Genomic DNA, 19707 nt, shown 5'->3' with positions numbered 1-19707 from the left:
GTCTTCAGGGAAGTGACTCCAATTTCCTTAACTTTAAAATGGGGATGATAACACCTACTAGCTGCCAGAGTGGTCATGAGGATCAAATGAGGTATTTTCTAAAGGGCTTGCAAACCTGAAAATGCTAGGAATCATTATTCCTACCCTGGGATATGTAGCCCTGGGTTACCCCCATAATCTATCCACCTCCACTAAAAGTGTTTTGTGAAAAAAAAATAATAATAAAATAAAAGTGTTTTGTTTTGGAGGATCATACCATCCAATCTCCCAAAGCTGCTTTGCAAACCACCTCAGTATCTCTCTCTGACTCAATCCCATTCCCCGCCACAGCAGGTCCCTGGAAGACTGGAGGCAGTGGATGCCAGCAGCCTGCACTGGTCTGGCCCCATCCTCGGCTTGTTCCCTCAGGGTGCAAGGCCTTCTCTTTGTCGAAGCCACAATCTTTCATCTCAACTAGTCCATTCTCCCTTCTATTTTCTCCCCCTCTCCACTTATTTAGAGCATTTCCCCCATTCCCCTTTGTAAGTTTTTGAGCTCCAAATTCTCTCTCCCAGCCCTTCCCCATCCATCAGAAAGGCAAACAATATCGTGAGGTCATGTCAAACTGCGGGTAGGGGTGGGTAGGAGGAATAAAACCAGATCTACCTCCCCTTGGGAAAGAGGGGGAGAAGAAGAAACATGCACAAACACAGACATGTTATAAAAAAGAAAACTCTTCAGTCTTTACTCTGGGGCCTCGGCCAACACACAAAGCTTGTATGCATTTAACTCCTGGAGACAATGCTCCTGTCCCTAGGGGTTCCCACCCCAGGCCACAGATTAGCAGCACAGTTCTACTTGGGGACTGGGATAGACAATCAGCTTAAAGGGATGCCCACTGACTGCAGGGCCTCCACGGCCCAGCCTGGGCAGCGCCCCACATCTCCATACATGGTCTTCATGAAATCCCGAACAAAGTCTGGGAAGCGATGCTCCACAATGCTGGTCCGGATAGCATCCATCAGCCGCAGCTGGTGAGGGTTTGTGTAGGGGGCAGGGGGAAATTTTGTGTGTGTGTGTGTGTGTGTGTGTTTTTATGTATGTGTTTTGAGGGTGCGTGTGTGTGTGTGTGTGTGTGTGTGTGTGTGTGTGTGTGTGTGTGTTGGGGAGGGGGAGACAGAAAACAGACACTCAGTTACGGCCCCCCAAATAGCACCTAGCCCATACCTGGGGAGAGCTGAAGGACATGGGTTCCAATGTCACTTCTGATAGCATACAACCTGTGTCACTTTGGGCAAGCACTTAGCTTCAGCTGTTTCATCTATAAAATGGGAAGGTAGAACCAGAAATGGGCCCTAGGATCTACAAGCCACAACCCAGTCCCTTGGCCCATGAGGATGCCACACCTCAGAGATAAGAGCCTGCCTGGGCTCACCTGGCCAGGATTCAAATGTAACTCTCCTTGTCTCCTCCAAGCACCCTCTGCATCTCCTCCCTCCTCCCCAGAAAGGGTTCAATTTTCTCAAGATCCAGATCTCTGGGCCCACATCTCATCTCTGAACCTTAGCTGGGGAAGGGCTTCACACCTCTTTGAGCTTCGCTTTCCTCATCTGTAAATGGGTATAACAATCCTTACTCTTCCTAGCACACAATATTCTTAGAAGAAAAGTATCTTGGCAACAGAACCTAAGAGCTCTAATTCAGTCACTTGGGCTCTTCAGGCTTCAGGGCCCCAAATGTAAAATAAGGCAGTTGGACCTTCAAGCCCTCTTCCAACTCCAATTCCTCTGACCTTACGGCTGCCCCTTCCTAACCACACTCCCAGAGATTCCCCAGGTGTGTGACTTTGGGTAAATCCTTGTTCCTCTCTGGGCCTGTTTCCCCCACTAGAAAATGAGGTGTTTAGACCAAATGACGCCCAAGGTCCCTCCCCCTGTGGAGCTGAAAAACTATGACCTGAGACATCAGCACCCAAGGGACCCCATACCTGGTAGGCGATGTTGTGCACAGTGACATGATGCAAGGCAGCTGTATTGTTGCTGTGTAGTAAAACATGGAGGAAGGCCCTCGTGTGCCTGGGAGGGAGAGGGGGGGATATCAGCACCGGCCTGGAGGTGCTCCCTGCCCCCTCTCCCTTCCCTGGGTACAAGATACCTCTGACAGGTGGGGCACATACAAGCCTCATCAATGGGCCGGAAATCCTTTGCAAATTGTTTCTTCTTCAACTGGAGGTTTCCGGTGGGGACAAGGGCGGACCCAAAGCGCTGGAGGGAGGGAAAAAGGGAGCTGCTCTTGGCCCTGAACACCCCCTCCCCAAGCCATGTCTGCTCCAGCTCGGCCCCCCCACCAGGTCTCACCGCTGTGCGTGTGGGGAAGACACAGTCAAACATGTCACAGCCCAGGGCAACGCAGACCACCAAGTCAGTAGCATAGCTGTTGGAGCGAGGTGGGGACAGTGGGAAGACAAAAGGCATCAGACTGAAGCCACCCAGCCCTAGATATGCCCCCCCCTGCTGCCATTCCCAGATATCCTGTTCTGAATCTGCTCACACACACACAAGGGGAGAAGAGACTCCTGCTCCCAATCCTCCCCAGACTCTGGAGAAGGGCATGGGGCCACACACCCCCCCACACACACTCCCGCCAGACAGGGCTTTGATTCTTACCCAACGCCCATAAGGTAGCGAGGCTTCTCCCGGGGTAGGTGGTCCGTGCTCAGGGTCACCATCTTCCAGAATTTCTCCTTACTCTCGCCTCCACTCAGTCCCCCAATGGCAAAGCCTGGCACGTCCCTCTTGGTCATCTCTGAGAAAGGGCTGAGTCACAGAACCGCCAGTCCCCTCCAAAAGGCAGCAGGTGGAACCTCTGAGTGGTCCCATTCCCCCCAACTGTCTTTGGGAAACACAAACTTTGTGGACTGAGAAAGGAGCCTTCATCCTCTGTGCTTTCCCTCCCTTCGCTCCTGGCACTCACCTTCAAGGCATTTGCTCCGTAAAACAGGATCCAGGCCACCCTGGATGATGGCAAATAGGTTTTGCTGGTCAGGCCGTCGGTTGGCTGAGATGCACCTGTCTAGCCAGCGGATGGACCTGCAATGGTTACTGATTATAGCCTCCTCAGCTTTGAGGGGCCTTGGGCAGGTGATAGAATCCTCTGTAGGGCACAAGTCAAGTCTCTGCTGCTAATTAGTCAATAAATACTCATCAACTATGTGGAATAATCCCCAAGCATTTATTAAGTGCAGAGGCTACAAAGACAAATGCAAACATAGTCCCTGTCCTCAAAGAACTTACATTCTTATAGAGTAGACAACAGTTGTGGTTGTGGTTCGCCCTACATTTTTGAAGAAGCCCCATGACATCAGGGAGGTGATGCCTTAAGATGCAAGTGGATTTGATTTGAGTGAAGAAGGGCTGTGCAGGGTCCCCAGCCTCAAACTCCAGATATAGCCAGACTAGATTTGACTGGAGTTGACCTTAGATGCAATGAGAGATCTTGGCCTTTTTGAGCTAAACTCTTTAAGAAGTCTCAGTTTGACTGAGGCAATGCACAATCACTGTTCCTTTCTGGACCTGTTTTAATAGCAGTAGCAATTGAGACAAAAAAATGGCCTCTTCTACCTATTCAAAAAAAAAAAAAATTTATATATATATATATGCATATATATATATATATATATATATATATATATATATATATATATAAAAATCTGGGAGAGGAAAGCCTTTAGGTTTTCTGGCCAAAATAGAAATGACTATAAAGAATATGTAAAGAAGCAAGAATATTCATGATACATACAAAAAGAATACAAGGTAGCTTTGGGAGGGAAGTTCCTAGCAGCTAGAGGAACCAGGCAAAGGTTTCATGGAGAAAGATTCATTTGAGATGAGTCCTGAAAAAAACCAAGGATTCCAAGGAGTGAAAGTGAGAAAGGAAACCATTCCAAACGTGGGAACAACCAGAGCAAAAGCATCAATTCCAGGAGATGGAGCATTATGTGTGAGCAATAGCAAGGATCCCAGTATATTGAGACTATAAAATGCACACAGAGAAAAAAAGTGTAAGAATCCCAGAAAAAAAAGGAGGTAGAGGCCACCTTGTGAAGGCCATCTTTAAATGCCAGATGGTTACAGAGTTGAGAATAAAGGGGAAAGAGTTAGATCCACCTCTGGAAAGTCACTTTGGCAAATGAACAGAGGATGGAATTGCAGAAGGGGAGACCAGTTTGGGAGACGCTGTTGATAGGAAAGAGATGAAGCAGCCTGAATTGGGGTGACATCTGAGACGCGAAGGGACAATGTAGTAGATGTGTTGATTGAAACAGACTGGATGTACCAGGTAAAGGAGGAATCAAGAAAAACCAAATTTGCAAACTGAGGGAAATGGAAAAAGAGTAGTGCCCTTGGCAGAGATCAGAATTCAGAAGAGGACCAGGTCTGGGGAGAACCGTGATTTCTATTTTGGACATGTTGAGGTTGAGATGCTTTGACATCTAAAGAACAGGTGGTTCATGACATGGGACTAAAGCTCAGAAAAAAGATTAGTGCCAGATATGTCCACCTGGAACCTCACAGATGATTCATGACATGGGACTATTCCGAGGGGAGAGACTAGTGATGGATATGTCAAGATGGAACCAAATGAGAGAGTACAGAACCAAGGAGAAAGCATCAGAAGATTCCCACAGTCAGCAGTGACTGAGAAGGAGCTATCTGATGGAGAAGAGAAGAATCAGGATAGCACCTTTAGGAAAGCCCTGAGAGGCAAATGTGGTGATGGATAGCAAAAAGAATTCACATTTTTATTGTCATTAGGGTTTACAAACCTATTCTAAATAAATATAACTAGCTCCCAAGATTGCATCCTGGACTCTCATCTCTCTTTTGTTATTCATTCTTAAAGGTTCGATCATCTTTAATCAAGTGAGCCCCAAATCTACATTGTCAATACTCATCACTATCCCAACTCCAGTCTCATCTAGTCAGTTGCCCTCTTGATATGTCTTAGATGTGCCTTTAGCATCTAAAATTCAAACTCATTTATCTTATTATCTCCCCCATTTTCACAAATTTTCCTGTTTCTGTTAAGATTATCTAAGTTCAAAACTTCAAGGTTATTCTTGGCTCCTACTTCTTCCTTACTCTTAATATCCAAGCAATTACCAAGTCTTCTCAATGCTTCTTTCACAACATCTCTCACAGCTTTCCCATTCTGTGCATTCACAGAGTCTCTAATAATCATTCATACTGGTATCATCTCTTACTCTATAACAGTGGTCCTCAGACTTTTTAAATAGGGGCCAGTTCACGGCCCCTCAGACTGTGAGAGGCGGGACTAGAGGAAAAACAAAAGCTCACACTCTTGTCTCCGCCCCTCAGCCCATCTGCCATAACCCGGAGGGCCGCATAAGTGTCCTCAGCTGCGGCATCTGGCCCAATGCTGTAGTTTGAGAACCCCTGCTCTATAATAACCTCCCAATTAGTCAGCTTACTCCCAGGCTCTTCCCTGATTAATCCATTCTCCACATAGGTGCCATAATTATTTTCCTAAAAATATTCCATGCCATTCCCCTGCTCAAAAAGTAGGGAGGTATCTAGGTAGAACAGTGGATCCTGGGCTGGATTTGGAGTGAAGAAAGGCCTAAGTTCAAATTCAGCTTCAAACACTGCTAGATGGTGAAAGGAAGTATGGGAAAGAGGAAGGAAAGACGGAAGAGAGGGAGCAGGGAGTAGGAAAGAAGGGAGGAAGGAAAGGAGGGAAGAAAAAATGGAAGAAGGGAGGAAGGAGAAAAAAAGAGAGGAGGGAAGGAAGGGAGAAAAGTAGGGAGGAGAGAAAGAAGGAAGGGAAAGAAGGAAGAAGGAATGAGGGAAGGAGGAAAAGGAAGGGGGGAAAGGAAAGAAGGGAAGAAAGGAAGAAAAGGAAAGGAAGGAAGCAAGCAAGGAGGAAGGGGGTAATTCCCAGTGAGGTGATTCCCTCTACCAATATAGAAGAATATATGTAATCTATTTTTGGTTTAATTTTCAAAAGTTGCTTCTGCATTAGAGAGAGGCATGGAAAACATTCTATGAAAGGACCACAAAGGAAAAGTATCCTCTGAGCTTAGGAATTTTAAAATTCATCAGTCAGCAAGCACTTAATTCGTTTAATATATGCTAGGCCCCGGGAGGCATTGACAAAAATGAAACAGACTCAGCCTCAAGAGGTCCACATGTTAATTGGGGGACAACAAAATATACATCTTTAGGTATATGCATCAATTATGAAAAATGAATATAAGGCAGTTTTGAGAAGGAAGTCCCCAAGGATTCAGAGTCTTGATAATCTAGTTCAAGCTGTCGTGTTATAGAGGAGGAAAGCAAATTTTAAAGAGGTGAGGGAATTGCTCACAGTCAGTCACCCAGGCAGTTGAGTTATCCCCAGTTGGGCCCCTCCTGACCTGTGCATGGCCTCCTCCACCCGAGAGCCGGTCAGAGTGCTGCTGACCACATCATCCAGCTGCATCATGATGTCTGAGCCTGAAGAGGAAGCAAAGTCAGAGAACCTCTATTGGAAGAGACAGGGAGTCGGGACAACCCTCTTCTTAGAACCTGTGAGATCTAGAAATCAGCTTTCCCCACTGAAGCAGAAAGAGGGAAAAACAAGTAGGCCTGCTCTCTGATACTTTCTCCAGTCCCTGCCCTTCCCACAAATCTTCCTAGGATACTGTGTCAGTATTTTCCACTCCACTTTGTATCATATGTATCTTTTTTTTTAACCTATCTTATCTCCCAGGAAATTCCTGGAGAGCATATTGTATCCCTTGTATTTTTTTTGTCCTTATGTTCCTGGAGTCCCTGTGATTAATAACTTTTTTATTATCTTACATATAAATACCTTACCCGTATCCTGGAGGCAGGGGATGAGGAGGGAGAATAAGCCTTTACAGAGTCCCCGCTGTGTGCCAGGCATACATCATCCCATCTGTTCCTTCCGGATCGGTGCTATCATTACCCCCATTATACAGTTGAGGAAAGCAGAGGTGACTTACATGTCTGAGCTCGGGTCTGTACTCAGTTTTTGCTGACTCCAGGCCCTGCTCTATACACTGCCACCTAGCAGCCACCTAGTTTGAAAACTTATAAAGCATTTCACTAGAAAGGACCCACTAAGTAAATAATAAACAAGTGTGCTCTCCACTTGATTTATAGCTAACCAGAGATGGGCCTAGTCACATGGCTAGAAAAAAAAACGTCAAAGCTGAGACGGGACCTGGGGGCATTAACCTCCTCCGCCGCCCCCCTCCCCCCACGTCAGCTTCCTGAGGAGAAAAGGCAGCTCCTCTTCACCAGCCAGGGCTCACCCAGGGCATTCTGAATCTCCACAGACTTCTCTGGGCTCAGCAGGATCTCGGCACCATCGTAGGGGGAATGGAATCGCACTCCTTCCTCCGTCACTTCGGACAGAGCCAGCAGGGACACCATTTGGAAGCCACCACTGTCCTGTGGAGATACTCCCTACTGACCTCAGGTCCTCAGGAAGGACCTGCCACTCCCCCACTGAGAAGACTTAGAGCAGCCACTCCGCTTCACTTTACAAGTGGGGCACTGAGCAACACCAGGGTGGGGACTTGCAGAAGGCTCTCAGCCTCCAGTCCAGAGCTCTCCATCGCCCGCGCTCAGGCTCTGCCATAACAGTAACAGCAGCAGTTCGTTTTCTAGGGTACTCCAAGAAAACCCAGGGAGAACGAGAATTCAAAGATAACTCTTCTTGTTTTACATTATAAAGAGGCTCAAACAAGGAGCCAGGAGCCCCGCCAGGCTTCCTCATTCTAAGTGTGGGGCCCTCACACTTTTTATTGAGGGGCCAGTTCCGAGTCCCTCAGACTGTGGGAGGGCCGGTTTGTGGTCTCCGCCCCTCAGCCCGTTTGCGGCCGGGCCAGTTTGAGAACCCCTGCTTTAATGCACCCGGCTCTTCCCAGTGCCCCCCCCCGTCCCTACCGCCAGACTCCCAGACGCACCGTGAGGAGGTTTCGGCTCCAGTTCATAAAGCCATGCAGCCCGCCTGCCTTCTGTATGAGCTCAGGACCCTGGAGAAAGATTCAGTCACTGCACAAGCGGGACTGCATTCCTTCAGAAAAGCCGGCGGGGCCAGAGGGCCGTGCCGGGCCGGGCCTCCGGGCATGCAGCCCACGCCCACTGAGGAAGTCAGAACCAGAGATCAAAGGGGGTCCTGAAGGACACAGCCCCCTCCCATGTTTTATCATGGGGAAACTAAAGCCCAGGGCAGAGGATGGCAACAGAGGCGTCAGGTGCAAGCTCAAGTGCCAAATACCTTGTGGCTAAGCCGACCCTTCCTGACCCCGCGGGGTGCTTTCTTCCGGAGCGGAGGCTGCTTCTCTCCCGGGTTCATTTTACAAGGTCCCAGAGCTGGAGAGTGTCTGAGGCGCGGGTCCCCCGACTCCCGGCCCGGCGCTACCCACAACACCCGGGGTTCGGGATCCCCTCCCGCTCCCGAACGGCGCACTCACCGGCCTCGTGCCCAGGTGGTACGTGTTGCCCAGACAGATGCGGCAGCCCAGGCTGTCCAGCTGCGCCGCCGTGACCCCCTTCATGGTTCCCTGAGTCCCCACAGGCATGAACACCGGCGTGGACACGGCGCCGTGCGGCAGGCGCAGCTCGCACGCCCGCGCCTTGCTGCGGCCGCACTCGGCCACCACCCGCAGCGCCAAGGCTGCCGGGGCCCGAGTCCCGCCGGCCGCTGCCATCGGTTCTGGACACCTCGTGGACTGGGGTTCCGTGGGTGCCGCCATGTTACCGTTTGGTCACGTGGCAGCCGTAGCTGGCGGAAGGCGTCTCAGAACCATGGCAACGGGTTTCCGGGCATTTGTAGGTAGGCCCGCATTTTTATGTTTGTTTTTTTCTTTCTGAAACCCTAGAACCAGAACCGACAAATTACTCTTGTAAACTGATTGGAATATCAGCGTTTAAATTATTTTCTCCGACTCCTCCCTTCCTGGGGGAAGCCGGCTGCCCGCAAGGACTTGTGCGTTTTACGTCCCCGACGTGCGCTGTGCTGGGAATTGTAGTTTTTTTTGGGGGGGTTGTTTGTTTTACCGTGACGAGCTATTCCAGGAAGGCCTACTTAGAAAAGGCATTAGTGTGAAGAATGTGATGGTTAGAAGCCAGTCAGAGGCATTAATAGATGTATTTCTAGTGCGCGGCATAAAGCCTGAACAAACTGTTTACAAACATTTAACTAAAAGCCAACGACGGATTGTCACTTTTCACTATTGTTTTTAGCCAAAGACTGGATGGCCAGTCAGTTGATACTTATTAATCGTGTGCTATAAGCCGGGCAATATGCTAAAAACGAAAAAAGATTTGCCTTCAAGGAGTTTTTAGGGAGAAGAGAGAAACATACAAAAAAAAAAAGGAAAATGAAGGTGAAGGGGTGGGTTTGAAGTTGTGGAAGGAAAGGAGAACAGCGCTGGAGACACGATGAAGTCCAAAGGAAAGCGGCTGGGTTGGGAATTACGATTTGATTGGCTCGGAAAACCTCCATGGAAGTTTTGGGAGGAGCTCTCCACCCCCCCACCTTCCGTTCAGAGGGATCCCAAGTGCAGAGGGTCGTGTTAATTTCCAGGTAGGAAATCGATCTTGCAGGATTAGGCTGCTGAGGTCATGATGTCTAAAGTTGTGCAGCGGGGTGGGAAATAACCACTTCTCAAAAAGTCAGGGATCCTTGTTCAGGTATGAGTTGAACTAAATATAGCTTTATCTTTATCCGTTCTAATTTGAAAATTTTCAGTCTTCATTGCTAATTAAACAGCGTTGGCAGGAAATCTCGATTCCCGCCAGCAGAGGACGCTCATTTTCTCAGGGAGCCCTTCTAAATCATGAAGAGATCGCTGTTTCGAGGAATCTAAGCATTAACAAATAAGAGCAAGAGCTAAATTGATCGACAGATGTATTTCTCAATCACAGACAATATTTAGCCGGGAGGCGCCCCCTTTCTTTCTATAGTTAACTGATAGTGACTTTTTTGGCCAATAGAATAACTCCTGTGACGTATAAACATTTATTTGCCAATCACATTTGACTTGGTGGGTGGAGTTCGCTAATTCCACTGGTTTGCTAATCCGACTGGCAGGTAATCGTGTCAATGAGAATGCGAAGATGTTTTAAAATAGGCGGAACTAGCATGCGATTTCCCGAAACACCGCCCCCGGCATTGACAACCAGGTTTTTCAACCTATTGGATCTGGAGAATAGTGACAGTTCCTTTATCCAATGAATTCTCGAGGAAGGAAAAGGGGGTTAGGACATTTTCGCCCTTAATCATCATCAGTAAGCCCGTACCTCTACTTCATTGGCTTTTGACCGAGAGTGACAGGGCTGGCGACCAGTAGACAGCAACCTGAAGGGTTTAGAGAAAAGCGTCAGCTAGGAGGGCCAGCCCCGGTTGCGTCTGGGGCGGGAGGTCGCTTGGGTCGGGTGTCGCCTGAGAACCGGATGAGGCGGCGACTCTGAGACGAAGTTTGGAGTCGGGAGTTGGGCTGTGTCCCGGGGGAGCAACCGCCGGCGCGCGGGGCAGGGTCGTTGGGAAGCTGGGGAGGTCTCGCGGGCCGCGAGGGGAGAGTCGCCGCCGCCGCCGCCACCATGGGGAACCGGGGAATGGAGGAACTGATCCCGCTGGTGAACAAGCTGCAGGACGCGTTCAGCTCCATCGGGCAGAGCTGCCACCTGGACTTGCCGCAGATCGCCGTGGTGGGAGGTCAGAGCGCCGGCAAGAGCTCGGTGCTCGAGAACTTCGTCGGCCGGTGAGTCTTGGGCGGGCTGCGCCGGCGATGGAAGATGGGCGCTCCCCCTCCCCGCGGGCCCTGCTCGCTCCGCCCGGGCGCAAGCGGCTTGAGGAATGGCCCTGGACGCGCCTGGCTGCGCCGCTTGCGTAAGCCTCGGGCAGAGCCGCGGGTGGAAAAGCGCCGCTGGCGGGCGCGCGTGGACGGCGTAAAAGGGACCCGGGGATGGGCCCCGGTCTAGGCCCCCCTAACCCGAGGGGGGGTCAATCGGGGGTCACTGGGACCCCGCGCGGCCTCCGTCCCGCGAACCGGGGGAGATCTACAACGGCGAGCGTCGCCCTCCCCCCTTTGTCCCCCGGGGGAGGACCCCGTGGCCCCGCCTGAGCGTCGGGCCGGCAGGTGCGGGGCAGGCGCCTGACAGCCCGCCCTGCCCTGGGGCTGCTTGGTGCCGGTCTGGAGGTGGGAAGAGGAGCGGGTCTCCGTTGATGTACAGCTGGAGGGCAGCTAGGTCAGTCACTTTACTGAAGAGGAAACCGAGGCCCAGGACAGTTACGTGAAGTGTCAAGGTCGTTGTTATCTCCCCCGGCTTTATCTGGGGTGGTTTTGTCGGATTGGGGGATTAGCCAAACCTCTGAAGTCCCGAAAAGACAACCTCCCCACCAGCCTGCTGCTTTGGTTGCCGTTGTCCCGTTGGGTTTGGCCAACTCGCTAGTTGTTTTTGGTTTTATTTTTTTCTCTGCAGACAGCGGAGTTTTTAGTTAGCTGCAGTTCTGATCACCGTGGCTCCTGGCCCGTGAGCTTGTCCAGGCAAGGACAGTGCTGAGAGGTTAGGCGTGGGGATTCTGAACGGGCTGTGGGTTGTGTCTCTTAAAGCAGGTGCTTTGTAGATTTGACAACTCCAGCCCCCTCCCCCCAGTTGGTGGATAACACTGAGCCTCCCTCCACCTTCTTTATAGGAATACTTGAGAAGATGAGTAGTGGGGTGAGGGGGACCTAGTTTCCAAGTAGACTTTCAATGTAGCTGAGCACAGCAGAGGTGGTTTCCCGTCCCCTCCCCCCATCCTGCCTTTCCCTTGTCAAAGAGAAGTTGGAGCCCATATGTCTTCTTTACTTCAAGAAGGACTCTTGAGTCACGTTTAACTTCCCCTTTTGGAGAGGGCTGTCAGACTGATGGTGTGTGTATCCTCCTTCTGTACTTAGCAGTGCACAGGATCTCAGTGTGGCCAGCATCTTCCAGAGACCTACTCTGCCTCCATGTCTAGTTTTACAGAGCAAGCATTGTCTGTGCCAACAGTCTGGAAACCCAAGTTAGAAAATTGATATTTGTACCTTTGGATCTTTACAGAACCCTGTTACACAGTGTCGGCTAACAGTCTTTACCCAAAGAGTAAGGGTTTTTTGTTTGTTTCTTGGATTTGGATTGTACACCTTGCCTGGTTTAGTTTGACACTTGGTAAAATCTTGGGAGTCCTTTGTATTAGTAATTACAAGAGCTGCTTTACTTCTCATTTTCTCTGATCCTCAAAGCAGCCTGTGAAATATATGCTTGTCGTTTGTATCCCACACCAGCGCTGTCCCTGAAGTTTTGGTTTGCCATTTTCATCTCCAATGGATTAAGGCAAAGACTTGCCCAGGATGACTCAAGGCTGGATGTGAATTCAGGTTTTCCTGACTCCAGGCCAAGCGCTTTGTCCACTGAACCACCTAGCTGTTTCTGAAGTATGTACTACAGACACCATATTAATTCATTTTAAAGATGAGGAAATAGGCAGAAAAGGTTGTGACTAGGCCATTGACTCATAGCTAATAAACAAAGTAGGATTTGAACCCCACTATCTCCAGTCTCAAGTCCAGAGCACTTTTCATTATACTATATTGTTGTGTGGCCTTTTAAAACACTCATTTAGCTGTGCTGCCTTTCTCTCCTGGAAAGCTAACTAATGACTCAGGTTTGAAAAACAGAAAGTTTAAAAACCACAATTATCCTACACTTCAGGTAAATAATATTGAGCACTTTGAAAGAATTAAGCAAACCAGTTAGTCTTATAAAAATCCTGTGTTGTCTGTCACTGTTACATACAGGTGGTAGTTCTGGAATGTCATTTGGCCCTGGCTTAAGACATCTTCATTTAACTGGAGTTCATATGAATGAACTGAGTTGGGTGTTTTTCAAATTCCTTCACCAATTGGGAGAGGCTTTATGTAGTGCTGATAAGAGGTTCATCTCCCTTCCCTCCAAGCCAGTCTGTGTTCACTTCCTATCAGTCTCCCCTCTTTTGAGGGCTCTTTGCTGCCTTAGCTGGGGCGAATGCATTAATTAGACCGTGAATCTCTTTTTTATTTCTTCGTTATTAAAGCAAAATGCCTAAGCTCTCCATTTTGGTCATCTTTATATGCAGTCCTATAAACACGGTCTCATTGGTATTACACCTGTTTCTAAAGTCATCACTCAGACACGAGCTTTCATTCTGTTTTTAAGTCCTTTCAGTCAGATCTGACTCCTGGTGACCTCATTTGGGCTCTTCTTGGCAAAGGTATGAGGGTGATCTACTATTTCCTTTTCCAGTTTATTTTAGATGCAGAAAATGAGGCAAACTAAGTTAAATGACTTGACCAGGGTCATCCAGCTAGGTAAATAGCTGAGGCCAGATTGAGCCTCAAGATGAAGTCTTCCTGATTTCAGGCCCAGCACCCTTGAATCCACTACATCACCTAGCTAACCTCATTCAATACTGTCTGCCTGCTTCTGACTGTTACAGCCTCCCAATAGGTCTTCACAAACTTCTTTCCCAATCAATTACATGCTATGTCAAGCTTCTAGGTATACATCGTTTACCTCTGCCCCAGTAACCTTCACTGATTCCCTGTGGTCCACGGGCAGAGTTCACATTCCTTAGCCAGTCATTCAAGGTTCTCCTTACCTATGGTTGACCTTTTCAATCTTAGCTCATACCACTTACTCTCCTTGTGATCTAGTGTAGAAATTCACCTTGGAGACCATCTAATCTAGCTTTCTTGTATAGGTGAGGAGGCTCACACAGATTATGGAATTATGGGATTACTACTTTATGACTACTAATGTTTGTCCCAGGTCCCCCAGCTCTAGTGCCATTTCCCTACTACAACCAAACCAGACTCAGTCCTCTTCAATTGCCAACTTCCCATTCCTTTTCCCTGTGCTTAGACCATAGACCTTCCTGACTTCCCTGCCTTGCAGTTGTCACCATCCAGGTCAGATGTCATTCCAAGAATCTCTTCCTGATGTCTTCCACACCTGTTGAGTGTCACATATTTTCTCTAATGTACTCAGCACATATTATTTGATTTATTCGAAAATGGGGATGAAAGTTCCTTTGTTGAATTTTTTTTTTTTTTTTTTTTTTTTTTTTTTTGAACTTTGTTGAGTGCTTGTGTGAATCGGTGAGACATTGTTCTGTAGGGCAGAGCATTGATCTGAGTGTGGAGGCTTAGGTTTCCTCTTAACCCTGCTGCTAATAAGTTAAGTCACTTTAAACAAGTCACTAAGCCTGGGGTTCTTGTGTTCTCACCTGAAAATGAAGGGGTTAGACTAGACAATATCTGAGCTCTCTTAGATCACACACACACACCCCCAACTTGAAGGCCAAGGTGGTGTTCAAAATTACTAACTAGCACAATATGGGAATACTGTTTGTTTAACCATTTAATCAATTGGAATTAAATTGATTTTTGAGACATGGCTCCTCTCAAGCACAATTGGCTTTATTAAATAATTTTCTTTTAATGAAAAGCATTTACTCAATTAACTGCTTCTGGACTGACCATTCCTCTCACTTCTTTTTATTAATTATTTGCATATTTGTTGGTTGTTGGGGCAGGTCCACTAGCAACTGGTCAAGCATTTAGTAAGCACCTACTCTGCTAGGTCCAGAAGATACAAAGAAACCAAATACAGACCCTGTTCCTATGAAGCATGTTTTCTCTTAAGGGAAGACAATATTATGCACATGGACTGATTTGTCACATGATTTAGATCAGAATGTCTTACGATCAGAAAATTAAAAATTTGAAATTTGGGAGGAATCAGAAAATGCTTCCAACTTTGTGTAGAAATTGGTGTTTAGGGGCAGCTAGGTGGCTCAGTGGATAGAGCACCAGCCCTGAATTCAGGAGGACCCGAGTTCAAATATGATCTCAGACACTTAACACTTCCTGTGTGACCCTGGGCAAGTCACTTAACCCCAGCCTCAGAAAAAAAAGAAATTGGTGTTTAGACTGATTTTCGAAGGAATAGAGGCATTCAAGGAGGCAGAAATGAGGAGGAACTGCATTATTAAGGAATAAAGTACAAGGATTTATAAGAAGGCCTGATAAAAATCATAGCTTTTCTGAAAGAGAGGAGTGTGTAGTAAAAAGGACAAGAGAGCCAAATAAAAGAGTTTCTATTGGATCCAGTTTGAGTAGGGGAGTGCCGTGGTCAGACCTATATTTTAAGAAAATCCCACTGGCTGCTGTGTGATCCTCATGTGTGACAATAACCTTAGGGTTCTCAGGATATTTACAGATGCCTTGCTCGCCATTGTTTCATTTCTTTATCATAATGGTTGTAATTTTTAAAAATTTAGCTGGAAACAAAGTTGATTTTTTGCTCTTTAATTCAAAATAGAAGTTTATCTTATATTTCTGACAGGCTATTATGAGAAAATGTACATAAAGAATTTTTTCAGTAATGAAATTATATATATATATATATATATATATATATATATAAGGTTAATTTAGGATCACAGGTTTAGAAATAATTTGAGTGACTAGTTATTCAGTTAATTAAATGCCTCCACTTTTACTTCACATATCCTCCCCAACTTTATGAAAATTTTCCTCTTGTTTGAATGTCAGATTTTTCATGCCAAGGTGAAATTTTCTGAATGGTTGGTCAGAAAGGACTTTTTGAGGTGACTTGAAGTCTGTTGGCTATTTTATTACTACTTTATGACCACTAATGTTTGTCACTTTAGATGGAGGGAGTTATTATGAGGTTCCCAGATTGATTTGGGGAGCCAGCGGATAAGAAGTCCTCCTCCTGATACAGTAATGCCAGCCTTCCTAAGGTTAAATCCCTTAGGAGTCTAAAATTAGACTCTACAATAGCTTTAGGCCCACTTTCAAAAATGTATTTGATTAGTGACTATCAGTCTTAGTAAATGTAGATTTGATTCTCTGATATAAGATGTGGTTCTTTTAGATGAGAGTAGAAAAGCTTCTACATAGCATTATCTACTTTTTTTTTTAATGGGTTGGGAAGTCAATTTATCAAATAAAATCATACTTTGAAAGTGATTTGCATCTGGGCTGCATGTATTGCCTAGTATTAGCACAAGTTTAAATTCAAGTGACAAAATTATAGGCATTTCAAGTGTTTTAAAAATGGAAACATCTACTAACCCTTCATTTATAGTGGTTCTGAAAAGCACTACTATAATTAAGCCCATTTAGTGTGAAAGCTTTAGAAAATGAAACCTTTATTAAGAGATATTTATAGGGTATTGCCCACAATCTTTAGAATTTTTCTAATGACTATCAAATTTGCACATGAGATTAAAGATTTGACATCTCTGAGCTTCAGTTTTTTCATCTGCAAAGTGGAGATAATTGTACCTTTCCTATCTACTTCCTAGAGATATAGTAAGGTTCACATAAGATCATGTGTGAAGAGTGTTCTGCAAGCCTTAGTGTTCAGTAAATGTCAGATGATAATTTTTAAAAGCTATGCTTCTTCCTATAGCATTCTCCTCCTTGGTTTTTGTTGTTTTGTTTTGTTTTGTTATTTGTTACTGTTGATGATTCCACTGATGCTTACCTGGGATCAAGATTCCTGCTGGGTATCTATCTCATTCTAGCTAAAACTTGGATATTAGAACAAAGTGGTAGTTTGCCAGTTACTGCATTTGATGAGTAACTTACCTCCAGCTATGAACTCTTATTTGGCTTGACTCCCTGGTTCCAAAAAAGCTGCTGCTGTTTAAAAAAAAAAACCTGTCCTCAAGGCATAATGAATTTTTGTAGGGCTTTTCAAGTTGACTACTGTGGGCTGTTGGGATATGGGACTAAGTGATCTCTTTCTGGCTTGGACAGTATATTCTAGGGCTGTCAATCTGACCCAGGAAGTAGAGATCCTCAATTCTAAAGGGAGTTAGACTACAGGGACCAGTAACTTTCACTGGTGGGTTTTGGGTTTTGGGGATTTTTTTTTTTTGCAATACTGTCAAGTTATTTGAGAATGTTTGCTGAACTTTTGTCTGGCGAGAAATGAGGTCTCTCTGTTTCTCTTCCTAATTGATGCTGGTACTTTTCATGTACAATACAACTTTGCTGAACATGATGGGCCTGTGGGCTTTTGCCTTTGATCAAAGTATTGCATGGGATAGTGGAAAGATACCTGGACTAAGGTTAAGGAGGGCCCAGGTTCAAGTGCAGATTACTTAATCTTTCTTACCCAAACACTATTTAAATGTCAATATTACTAGCTCTTTAAAATGAAAAGTGAAGTAAAATGTGAGTTCCTCAAAAGCAGGAGTTCACATTGTGTCTTTGTATCCCAGGCATCTAGCACCAAGCTCTTTGGATTGGGCCAGTGATCTGCTGGTTTTCTCTTTTGGCCGCCCATAGTTTCTGGGAGTATCTGAAGCCCATTAGAGTGTAGTCTCTGCCACTCCCTTGTTTAACTAGAAAGATTGGGTGGAAAGGTTAGAAATAGGTGTGGCCAGTATCCCTGCTGGAACTCAGGATTTCTTTGCATAGGAAACTCTCCCTCTGCAGACCTCTTCCACTTCTGCTACTCTAAGACTTAGTGTTGAACCACCTTGAGCACTTGAGAAAGTGAAGTGACTTCCCAGGTCACTTAACTAGTCTGTCAGAGGCAGGATTTGAATCCAAGTCTTCTTAGCTTTGAGGCTGACTCTTGTGTGTCTAATGGCTTATAAGCTATAATCAGTACACATTCATTAAGCTCCTACTCTGGGCTAAGGAATGGGGACACAAAAAAAAGCAAAGGATAGTTCCTGCCCTGTAAGAGTTCACTGTTAAAATGAGGGAATCCTTACATATACTGAGAACTGTGATAGGATATATATTCACCAGAGAGAAGTCTTAGAATCAGGAGAGGCTTCTTGTAGGAGGAGGATTTTTTAGCCAGGACTTAAAGGAAGCAGAGATGAGAACATGGAAGGGCATTTTAGGCATTAGAGACAGTCAGAGATGGAATATTTTTTCTGAAGAACATCAGGGAGGCCTGTGTCACTGGATGGAAGAGTACATCAGAAGGTGTATGGTCCAAAAAGACTGGATGGGGGTGGGGAGAGACAGGTTATGAAGACATTTGGATGCCAGAGGATTTTTTAATTTCATCCAGAAGATTATAGGAATGCACTGGAGTTTACTGAGAAAAGGGGTGACTTGGGCTTTGAAAATAAGGGGAAGTTAAAAGGAGGGGAGGGTTTGGGGGGGAGAGGAGTGAAAATTGGAATGAAAGACACTATAGGATTAAGAGACTAATTTAAATAGGTCTTTTCATCCAAGTACAGCTATGCTGGCAAGGGTGTGGAATACATACTTTGGCATTCAATAAAAATTAAATTCCATAAATATTTATTAAGCAATAACTTATACAAGGAAAGGAACTTGGATTCCACTAGCATGATAAAATAGGACATGACAGGTAAGGAAGGCAGGTTAATGGGAGAACTTAAAAACACTTTCTGTTATAAGTGAAGCCTTAAATAAGTCCAGGAAGGTAGGTGGGACATGTATGGTTGGGGAGAATTCTAAATGATTTGCAGAGGTTACTTTTTTTACCTTGTGCTCAGGAGTCTGGGGATGGTGGTCTAGCTAACATTCTAGTACCATGTAAGTCTGCCCTTGAGAAATAGGGAAGAAATTTATATTCATGATTCTGAGCCTTGAGTTAACAAGATCCTAGTGGAAAGCTTTTGGGAGCCAAATGGCAAGCTATAAGGTTTGTTGCCAGATCCCTGGACCAGAGCAGATAAAGAGCAGCATTCTATTCCTTTCCCAGAGGAACATGGCAAAATCTGAGTAATTGAACTTCTGGTTGTAGCTTTTTAAAATCAGGCCACAGTGGACACATATTTACTAGGGAATTCCAAAAGCTCAAAAGCCTCAGAAATGGATTACTTTTCTGATTTTGTGGGGACAATTTATTATGTGGCAGAATGTATGGAAAAATGGCAAGCATCTTGAAGAATCTAATTATTTCCCCCCTGATAAAAAGCCTCTCTGACTTGTCACCTTTGGATGTCACCTCCTAAAGGAGCCCATCATATTCTATAGGAAGGAGAATCCTACTGCTGTGCCCCATCAGGAGATTTGTCCTCTGCTTCAATAAAATTTTTAAGCGCTCAGATCTCAGAATGGGTCCCTGAAACTAGCAAAAAGAGGGACAAATTTCATATGGTTAGTAAGTAACTTGAGGTTCTTTTCTTAAGGCAAGAGAAGGGGCCCAAATATAAAAGAGACTGTTATAAATACAAACTTGAATTTAATGAGAGTCTTTCTGCATGTCTACAGTTTCAGTTTCACCGCTGTTTTTCAGGAATATTTTCAGGGGGAAAAGGGACCAAACATAGCAATTTAACTTTAAAAAATAAATTTGTTAATAGCTTTTCTTTGTTTACATTATTTATTTTTCCCCACTGTATTTTTCCTCCACCCCTTTCAGAGAATAATCCATTGTAACACAGTTTGAAAAAAATAATAGTTGTGTTTTTTAAAAAAGTCTGAACCCATTTGTGCAAGGGAATTGGGGAGAGAGATCTCATATTTATTTGGGGCCAAACTTAATGGTTAAAATTCTGCACAGAATTCAGTTTTGATTGTTTTGTTTTAGTCATTGTGGACTTTTCCTTTATGTCAGTTTATGTAAATAATGTGCTTCTTTGTATTCATCACTTTAT

At 45.6% G+C, this 19707-nt stretch overlaps 2 protein-coding genes across 17 annotated transcripts in view; one reads left to right on the top strand and one right to left on the bottom strand.

Moving 5' to 3' along the window:
- Positions 1-695: 695 nt before the first annotated feature.
- On the bottom strand, positions 696-10096 carry QTRT1 (queuine tRNA-ribosyltransferase catalytic subunit 1). 2 transcript variants are annotated; one of them, XM_074311957.1, is made up of 10 exons: positions 8486-10096; positions 7976-8044; positions 7319-7457; positions 6416-6494; positions 2953-3068; positions 2646-2784; positions 2337-2412; positions 2134-2243; positions 1967-2054; positions 696-1010 (listed from the first exon to the last, which is right to left on the bottom strand). In XM_074311957.1, the coding sequence occupies exons 1-10, from the start codon at positions 8765-8767 to the stop codon at positions 858-860; spliced, it is 1251 nt and encodes a 416-aa protein (XP_074168058.1). In that variant the 5' UTR covers positions 8768-10096; the 3' UTR covers positions 696-857. The 2 variants fall into 2 exon arrangements, with proteins under 2 accessions (XP_074168058.1, XP_074168067.1); XM_074311966.1 differs by lacking the exon at positions 696-1010 and adding an exon at positions 1136-1300.
- DNM2 (dynamin 2) overlaps positions 10095-19707 on the top strand; it is a 73393-nt gene continuing 63780 nt past the window's right edge. For 5 of the 15 annotated variants that reach the window (XM_074311881.1, XM_074311871.1, XM_074311864.1 and 2 more), the window contains exon 1: positions 10420-10777. In XM_074311881.1, the coding sequence (XP_074167982.1) occupies positions 10617-10777 (161 nt within the window). In that variant the 5' untranslated portion in view covers positions 10420-10616. Of the gene's footprint in view, positions 10305-10419; positions 10778-11106; positions 11323-19707 lie in introns of those variants that run through there. The other 10 variants (XM_074311889.1, XM_074311854.1, XM_074311833.1 and 7 more) reach the window with 3 other exon arrangements.

This window comes from Sminthopsis crassicaudata, chromosome 1 (assembly GCF_048593235.1).
Source record: "Sminthopsis crassicaudata isolate SCR6 chromosome 1, ASM4859323v1, whole genome shotgun sequence".
In the NCBI taxonomy this organism is placed as follows: domain Eukaryota; kingdom Metazoa; phylum Chordata; class Mammalia; order Dasyuromorphia; family Dasyuridae; genus Sminthopsis; species Sminthopsis crassicaudata.
Note: the sequence above shows the minus strand (reverse complement) of the source record. Positions and strands in the feature narration are given on the sequence as shown.